The sequence below is a fragment of the Chenopodium album genome, chromosome 2 (genome assembly GCF_948465745.1).
Source record: "Chenopodium album chromosome 2, dcCheAlbu1.1, whole genome shotgun sequence".
Lineage (NCBI taxonomy): Eukaryota > Viridiplantae > Streptophyta > Magnoliopsida > Caryophyllales > Amaranthaceae > Chenopodium > Chenopodium album.
The window spans coordinates 31,921,541-31,930,604 of NC_137835.1; the positions used below are offsets into that span (position 1 = coordinate 31,921,541).

At 36.9% G+C, this 9,064-nt stretch overlaps 1 protein-coding gene across 1 annotated transcript; it reads right to left on the minus strand.

The window, feature by feature from the left end:
- Nucleotides 1-3,307: 3,307 nt before the first annotated feature.
- On the minus strand, nt 3,308-7,623 carry LOC145571216 (uncharacterized). The gene is made up of 8 exons (XM_081630288.1): nt 5,875-7,623; nt 5,340-5,439; nt 5,083-5,240; nt 4,729-4,780; nt 4,516-4,592; nt 4,291-4,387; nt 3,740-4,194; nt 3,308-3,631 (listed from the first exon to the last, which is right to left on the minus strand). The coding sequence occupies exons 1-8, from the start codon at nt 7,621-7,623 to the stop codon at nt 3,308-3,310; spliced, it is 3,012 nt and encodes a 1,003-aa protein (XP_081486414.1).
- Between the last annotated feature and the right edge of the window lie 1,441 nt (nt 7,624-9,064).

A 9,064-nucleotide genomic window follows, 5' to 3' on the forward strand; every position in this document is an offset into this window, starting at 1 on the left:
AATTCTTGCTTCAGCATTACAAGTTATGGCTGAACAAGTCACTAATCTCCATAATCTTATAAAACTCATTATCATATCTATAACATGTAGTCAATTGGAAGTTAACTTATTTTGTCTTCATTTAGTGTCACTTGTATTCACTGACAAATTGATTTGAACCAATCCGATTCAAGACAATGTGTCCAGATGTGCATTAATTGCACCTGATAGTTTGATACACAGAAGCTTACCTAGTTGCAGTACATTGGGAGCTTTGAAATAAGTGTTCAATATATGGAGCTGTATTCATAGTGGAATTTCAGGTGATTGAATTTTTTTGGCTTATACTGTAAGGACCTTCATCTTGGTTCTTTAATTTGCCCTTTTCATCTTTATTTTGTGCTCCTTTTACCACTCTTCCCCACCTGGCCCTCCTCCATTATCACCAGAATGCTAGGTACTCAACTGTTGACAGCATCTTTGGGCACTGCCACTAATTTCACTTGAAAGCTTCTGATGGATTGATTATCGGCTTCTGGTTCTGCATAGATCAAACCCTATGTTTGACAGTAGGTAAGATTCTTGACAACTTTTTTTGGCCTTTGTATGCTTTATAGTTCACAGCCATAGTTTGATTCCTGATGGTCTCTCCTATTTTATGCTTCCTTCATAGCCAAACTATTGATTTTGCAAAAGATTCTACTAATGAATGAGGAACACAAAAAATTGTTTAAATATACATTGTCAATCTTTCTCTCAACTCATGTTGATTCTTATTCAACTTGAAAACTCATACAATATTCAGGGATTATTGAAATAGCATCGTCTAAAATTGTAGTATTGTATGAGTATTTCAGAACTAAAAATCTAGATACTAGAGCACGGTAGAAGCTACGTAACAAACTAAGACCTATGTCTTAACAAACTTGCTAAATTGCTAGGCAAGAAGTAAGTGAAAATGCCATTCATGTGAAGGAAATCTCTTAAAGGCTAAACTTAGTATTATTTTTCTGTCAGCTGCTGCTGTCATGTGGCCCAAATGCAACACGGTCAGGATTTTTATTAAAAAAATAAATAAATTGGAAACTTTAAATTTACTGGACAAAGGTGAAAACCTAAGGAACCTTGATAATACTTCTGAAGTATATTTATAAACATCTATTGAAAGAATTCGAAATGAATCAAACGTGAAGGACATTTCAGTAACTTCTGGTCAGGCATTCTGTACAGCCAGATTACTTATTCAATACAGGCAGCATTAAGGTGCTGGGTGGTTTGATTTTTATTTAGGTGATCTGCACGATATATAATTAGCTGATACAGATGCTACGGCAGTTAATCCAGGAAGTGCAACAAGCAACACCCAAGGCAGAAGCTAATGGTTACGTATTTTGCAGCAGGTGTAGTGTAATTTTGTTAACTTGTTTTGAGCTGCATGGACCTGAATTATTAGGAATGGGATATGATTCAAGACTCAAAGATTCTCTTCGAGGTCTGAGTATCCAAGTGAATGTTTCCCAAATTGATTGTTTAATTGTGTTTTTGCATCATGCGTTAACTTGTTTCAATTTTGCTGGCTGTGCTAGATACTTTAGGTCTTTGAGTGCACTATGTACACATGTAAGCGGAAACTGGTAGACTTGTTACAATCCTCTGAAACCATTGAGATCAGTGGTCATGAAGGGACTCTACTAACTATTGATGAGGTCGTTCAGGTGCACTATGATCGCTTTTAATCCTTTCAGTTGCTTGCTATATTCCAAAGGTTTGTGGATTTTGATTCTGTTGTTAAAGTTGTACAGTGATTATGATTTGTCCTCATAAATTATAAGCTGCCTGTTCATTTAACATTTTGTATGCTTTTACTGTTCCTTAGTTGCGAGAGTTGGCTTTGGCTAATGTTGGTACTACAAGCGTGTTGATCTTGTAAAGAAATTGTCAGTTCTTTTGCTGATAATGCTCACAGACCTGCGGTTTTCTAAGGGTTTTTTTTTTTTTTTTTTTTTTTTTTTTAAATATTTTTATTCTCAGTCTTTGTTATATTTTGCTGATTGTTTACCTCTTTTGTTTCCCTCTATTCAGCTTAAACTCATTTCAAACAATGATCCATAGGACCATAGTCAGATCGGATTTCCTAATTAATACGAAGTATAAGGGAAAAGTTTCATTGGTAGCTTTATACTTTTGACTTCTAATTGGTAGCCAATTTTTTTTTTTATCAATTATCAATGGTAGCCCTTTGTTTTTTACTTTTACATTTTTACTTTTACCTAAAGCGACATTAATGAAAGTAGTTTTAAAATTCTGTTATATATTAACTTAACTATAAATAAGCATTCACTTCCCCACCCCCCCCCCCCCCCCCCCCCACCCCCCCAAAAAAAAAAAAAAAAAGGTTAGGCATTCACTTTCTTGCTCATCCCCCACCTCGATCTTTCCTCAAAACTGTACCTTTCCATCATTAATTAACCTCATCCTCCAAAAACATCCAACCACCACTATCACCGGCTCAAAAGAACCTAAAGCCTGCACAAAGAAAACCACCAGCCCACAAATGTTCCAATCACTCTTTCTCCTCCCTCCAGTGCACTCTCCTCTCATCCACCACCAACTCCCACTGCAAACTCCTTCCCTCCCACCCAAATTCCAACCTCACTCTTGATTGGGGCTTATGGAATTTTCAATTTGATGGATAATTAAAGTTGGAATGCAGAATGGAGAAGAGAGAAGTGAAGAACCATGTTGATTAAGGGCCAACTTTGAATAGTGGTATTTGTGATGGAGAGAGTGATTTGTGGTGGTGGTGGGGAAGCTTGAAGTTAACCATGGTAGTTGGAGTTCATAAATTATAAGGTAGGCAAGAGAAGTTAGAAGCTTAAAGTAAGCATTTGAGTTGAGATGGGACTGAGAACAAATTTAAAATTTTAACCTAGCTTTTATGGCAATAATCTGGCACAGTGGCATAGGGTGGTAGTTGAATAAATATTTTAATGTTTCTTCTTCTTATTCTTCTTATTATTTTTTTAACAAAAAAGTGGTTGCTCACAAAATTTCTCTTTAAAAGATTTTTATTTTTATATTTATTTATTTATGAACCACTCTAGTCTAATTTCCTTTCTTTATGAAATTTTATAAATAAATAAAAAAAAAAAAAAAAAAAGTTCTCCATGTAACAAAATTTTGTTAGTCCTACAGCTTTACAAAGAATATCTTACTGATTAATTCAGAATACAAGCTCTGGAAACAATCATCTGTGCTTTCTATAATTGTGTACATTCTTAACACCTGTCCCCACCCACCAATAATGGTATTGTACTCCAACAAAAACTTATTCACCTTTTGTGATAAAGAGATTGGATTGGCGCCCAACTTTGAGCGGCACCCCAAAATTTTGATATGCCCTTATCTCTCCTCCTAGTCCTGCTGTCACAATAACCAATCCCCATGCTCTAGCTTGCATGGTATCACTTCCATGGCTTCCACCACCATCAAACCAAGACCAACCTGGCGCCCATGAAGGTGAAGATGAGCCAAGAATGGAAAGTGAGTCACCATACCTTATTGATCCACCAGAACATGAGTCAAAAGAACTGTCCACCCCAGATTCTGTTCGGGTAATCCGAGCAGGATCTGCTTCTGGACTATAAGGAGGCTTTTCAACATCTAAACTGTTCTCACTGTTGTTGCTGTTGCTGCTACTGTTGTTATTGCTGCTGCTGCTGCTGCTGCTGTTGTTGTTGCTGCTGTTGCTGTTATTAACATAATCATCTTTATTAATGTTGCTGTTATTTATGCTTTCATTGTTGATGCAGCTGCTGGTGTTGTTATTGCAGTTGTCATTGTTCACAGTTTTTTCTGCTGTGTTGTTGTTTTTCTTGTTAGTTGGCAAGGGAGGAAGTTGTTTCTTGTTCTTGTTCATGTCTTCTTTCTTGGGCGAACTGGTAGCAGAGGCTTGTGTTTTTTTTGAGTTCTTCTTAGTGTGCAACTGTATTGTGGGAGGTTCAATTTTGATACCACTCGGCCATGGGATTGCCACAGATACATCTTTACACTGGAAATACTCGTAGGAACTTGTGTCGATTACATTTTTGGTTTTACCACTTCGGGGCTCTTCTCGCTTCCATACATAAACATTTGAATCTTCACTCCCACATATTACATATTTTTCATCTGGACTAAAAGAAGCAGCAATTTGACTGCTAGTATTTCGAAATCCTGCCATATATGATACATCATTCATTCTTTAGCATTTACTGCGGAAATGTCAGATGATGCAGTTGAAATAAAGTTTTCAAGGCATAGGGGAAATACCTCCTCTAAACTTTTGGATAGATTCCGAGCCATCAAATATTCGAATTCTGGAATCAGCAGAAGTTACAAGAACTTCGTTTGGGTTATCTGAGGCAAACTGATCAAATCAAGAAACAAGTTATGTTATCAGTCCAACAAACCACAGATCAAGGTGAGAGAATATGCTCATATATGATGGGTATGGGATCAATTCTCATAACAAAGGCTAGGGAGAAGGTTGAGTACCTCGAAACCAGTTATCTTCTTTGGAGTTTTCTTTTTGTTATGTATATCAAATTGAATTGTTTGATTTAACTTCCCATCTGTAATACCAAAGAAATAATAATTGAATGATTATATTGATTCTGACTCAAAAACTAGTTAGGCTTTGGTGTTACACTGCATGCCATAAAAACAAAATAAATAAATTGACGTTTTGTTTAGTATAACAGCTCATACCGGAAATATTGTACATGCGACAATTTCCTTTGTGAGAACCTACTACAGCTCCCTGCAGACACAAAAAATATCGGTGCTTAGCAGCGTGTTTAGGTCTAAAGACTCAGAGCTGATAGATATCCAATTGCACATTGCAAATATTACATGTTCAAGGTATGAAAATGTTCTTTTATCATTAATAAAAAAAGAAATTAGGTAAAACTAATTATGTGCAGCATTAAAGAGAAGAAAAAGGGTTTAGTTCAATGGTTTTAGGGACTACTAGTAGTCTCTATGGTCATGGGTTCAATCCCTTTGACCAAAAAACATATGATGGCAGATTCTAGTAGGGAAGAAGATAAAATTGATCAGGACCTGGCCATCAGGAGTATAGCAAGCAGCAGTAACCATCTCATGGAGATCAGTCCAGTCAACAACCCGTCTTCCGGGTACATTCCATATCCGAACCTTGGCATCAAGTGAGCCGCTTATGAAATATTCATCGTTCACAGGATTAAACTGTATACATGTGACTGGAAAAAAAAAAAAAAAAAAAGTCATAACAATCCCATAAGTTAGCTCTTAATAAAATACAAATAATGCTAAGTATATGATCATATAATCGAATATACATTCTTTACCATAGTCATTGTGCGCAAACAGCTTCAAACAGGCCCTTTTCTCCAAGTCCCACAGTCTTACAGTTTTGTCCATTGAAGAAGAAAGCAAAAACTAGAAAAAACCAAAACGACCTTAGAATTATAGTTTATTTACCCTCCAAATTACAACATTTAAATGAGACTAAGGCCCTATTTGGTTTGATGTAAAAGGTTTTCATGGAAAATAAATTTTCCATTTTTTCCCATTTTTCTTTGTTTGGTTTGTTAAGGGGTGGAAAACAATTTTTCCAAGGGTGGAAAATTCCATCCTTAATGATGGAAAACATTTTCCTTCCCAAAACAAGGGAAGCCACATTTTCCTTTCTCCTCCTTACCGCTTTTTTTTCTTCCCTCTCATTCATCTTTACATTTCCACTCTTATTTTTTTATTTTTCTTGTATGCAACCAAACAAAGGAAAACTAATTTGCAATTGTGTTTTTCCTCGGGGCCTAATATTAAACAGATTTTCCTTATGAATTAACAGTACAGAAATATGCTGATACATACCTGAGATCTAGACCAGGAAAGATCTAGCACATCATCCAGGTGACCTTTAAACGAACAAATAGGTTCATTCGAGAGTGCAAACACAGTCTCAGGCAACTGAACATAATCAGGCATGGTACTTCCTCGACGACTCCCTGATCTCCCTTTCTTCTTCTTCTCTAATGTAGACATGTCTGGTGCCTGGTCAGGGGACGGACAGAACACAGGATGAACCGGTGTGGAATTAGCACTTTCCTCAGGTGGTTTTAAGGAAGCTATCTCACATTTTTGAACTTCCCATACATGAATCACCTTATCCTCCCCTGCACTTGCCAAATAGCGCCCATCGAAATTGAATTTTATGGTCCAAATTGATCCTTGGTGAGCCTGTATCTCCTGGCAGAATCTCAATGCAGTCAACTCCTTATACACCTTCCCCTGCGACCTCACCCTCACCCACTCATTGTTTTGCGCACCATTTTTCACACCTTTCTGCGGCTCTGGTGAAACTGGAGTAGGAACAGGAACAGGAACAGGAATAGGAGGGGGTAGGAGCTGCTCTTTTTCCAGTGCAACCGTGCCTAAACCAGTAACCGAGTTAGCCACTTTGTTGATGTTCTTAAGGAGAGAAACTCCCCTCTTCTTGCTATACCTAAAACTCTTGGATAAGTACGCGTTGACACTACTTTTTCTTTCGAGGCCGGCTTCATTACTGTCAACACCATTATTCCGTCCCCTGTTTTCTCTTCTCATCAACTCCTTCACCACCGGGGAATACCCCACCGATTTTTCGAACTCCTCCATTGTCAATTGCCTTCCTGTTTGAAGATCACTTAGCCTGTTCCACATTCCATCTTCTGCAAATTCCTTCACAACAAACTCTTTTCCTGTATCTAAGTTTTTTATCAGAAAGAATGCTCCTAATTGCTCTCCACTATTCGTAAGCATACGGCTCTTTGGCCTTGCTTTCTTAGTATTTTTTGCACTGCTCTTTTTATTCTCGTGATCGTTGCTTTGGTGGGTGGTTGCGGCTGAGGTAGAGGTAGAGGTGGACGCGGTGTCATTAGTATTGTTATTTAACTTGCATAAACGAGAAAAGGGTACATAACTGGATAAAGTTCTAGTTATCCTCTGTTTGGAAATGGTTCCAATTAAAAGCTCTTTCCTTCGTTTTGTCTCGAAAGAGAATGGATCAATGTCGCCATCAGATCGTGACCTGACCAGAATAACCGAAGCATCCGGGGAAACAGACGCTGTGGAATGATCTTCCTGATCATTGGTGTTGTCTGTCATCAATGACGACGTATCTCTGTGTTCTTTATTCTCTCCTTTTTTGCCTTCATCATGAGGCAAAGGCGGAGTTTCAACAGCTAGGAACTTCTTAGAGATAGCCATTGTCCTAAGCTTAAGAAGTTCCTTGCTGCTGTTTAACCCCATCCCTTGCAGCAGCCGACGTCTACGTTCCTGTATAGACGTCGGCGCTGCCATCCAAATGTCATACTCCTCCGTGGATGGCAGCGGCAGGGGAGGGGTGGGGGCTGATACAACATTATTCGTGTGTTGTAGGCCCCCCTCCGACGATGATGATGAAATGACAGACGCAAAGGACATACGTGGGTCCTCAAAGTCTTCGTCATCATCTGAGTCATCGTCGGAGTGCCTCATTAACAAGTCCATAGGGACCACCGTGGAAATACGGTTGTTGGCGTCGAAGAAATCATCGTCATCTTCGTCATCGTGGCATCCTAATCCATCCCAATTCATTGTCATTGTTCGTTTTATATCCATTTTCGAATCGATAGTAGTAATGGTAATGGTTACGATAATAATGATCAATATAGTTGTTCATTTAGATTTGATGTGGATAAAATCTTGGTTTATCAAACTAAAACGGTTGAATTTTGGAGAGGAATGTAAGAACAGCATTTTATTTTTGTTGATGTGTTTGTTTAATTTCTTTTTTTGGGAATAATTTTTGTTTGTGTGAGAGAGAAGAAGGGTGTGGAAAGAGAGTGGAAGGGAGAAAAACAAGGAGAATATTGCCTAATTGTCGTTACAAGAAGAATAATAATTATGGGTATGATTTTAGTACATCAGAAAATGGAACCTACAAATGATTAAATGCAGTATTCAATTCAATTCATTGTCAATTGGGTCTTTTAGTTCACAACCAAGAACATGTCATCACGTCTTAACGCATATTATTATTGAGTTCATTAGATTAAATAACATATTTTTGGTTATATGAATGTAGCTATGTGAGTATGTGGCCAAACATTCTTTTTTTTTTTTTTTTTTTTTTTTTTTTATTGCACCAAATGTAACACTTTTTTTTATTGCCCATTCATGGAATTTTTTTTTTTTTTTTTTTTTTTTTAATGATTGATTTATACAAGGTTGTTATTAATCTTAAGGGTTGACATGTTTACTTTATATGACAAAAGCAATACATTTATATAAAAAATGCTTATGTACACGTACCTTTTGTACAAAACCATTATGTTAGAAAATCTATAACAACACTTGGTGGCAATTTTGAAATAAGCTTCTCTAGAACTTCTTGAACCATTGTCACCTTTTGTTTTCCAAATTCTTCCATTTTCCTCACATGCTCTACCTTTCGTTTCTCATACTCTTCTTCAATCTCCTTTCTCATATCATTTAATTGTGATTTTTCAATTTCAGTAACTTCGGCTCTCAATGAATCCATAACCTCTCCTGGCACTACATAGGATACCCTTGAAGTCCTCTTTCAAATCTTATTAGTAACACCTTTACCATAAAGTCGTTGACGCCCAACATACTCGTTACCCATAACAACTAAATAAGCATCCTTAATGCCACTTCCATCTTCAGGGGGACGATAATTCTTCATTGCATCCTATAAAGTTGTATAATAATTGCACAAACATTACATAAAATAAGGTATACATCAGCTCCAAATAAATGCATAAATACTTAAGTAAAGGATGATGATTTAAATTAACTTACAATTTTTTTTTTGCTGTACCTTCATATGTGTTAGCATATGTTTTGTTTTCATCTCTCTTACGAGTACGCTCAAATAGTTGAGCTAAGGAAGGATACTCCTTATTAGGATCTTCATTTTTCTGTTCAATGACAAATAAAAATAAATTCAGAGGTTGGTGCACAATGAATGAGTTTACAATAACTTTAAATCAGTCAATTTCAGTAGCTATAATGACATAAC

What these genes read in the sequence shown, in the direction of transcription:
- LOC145571216 (XM_081630288.1), bottom strand. Translation starts at nt 7,623, where the DNA reads ATGACAATGAATTGGGATGGATTAGGATGCCACGATGACGAAGATGAC. An exon ending in TTTCCTGGTCTAGATCTCAG is followed by an intron (nt 5,440 to 5,874) that starts GTATGTATCAGC and finishes GGTTTTTTCTAG; the next exon opens with TTTTTGCTTTCTTCTTCAAT. An exon ending in TATCCAAAAGTTTAGAGGAG is followed by an intron (nt 4,195 to 4,290) that starts GTATTTCCCCTA and finishes CATATATGGCAG; the next exon opens with GATTTCGAAATACTAGCAGT.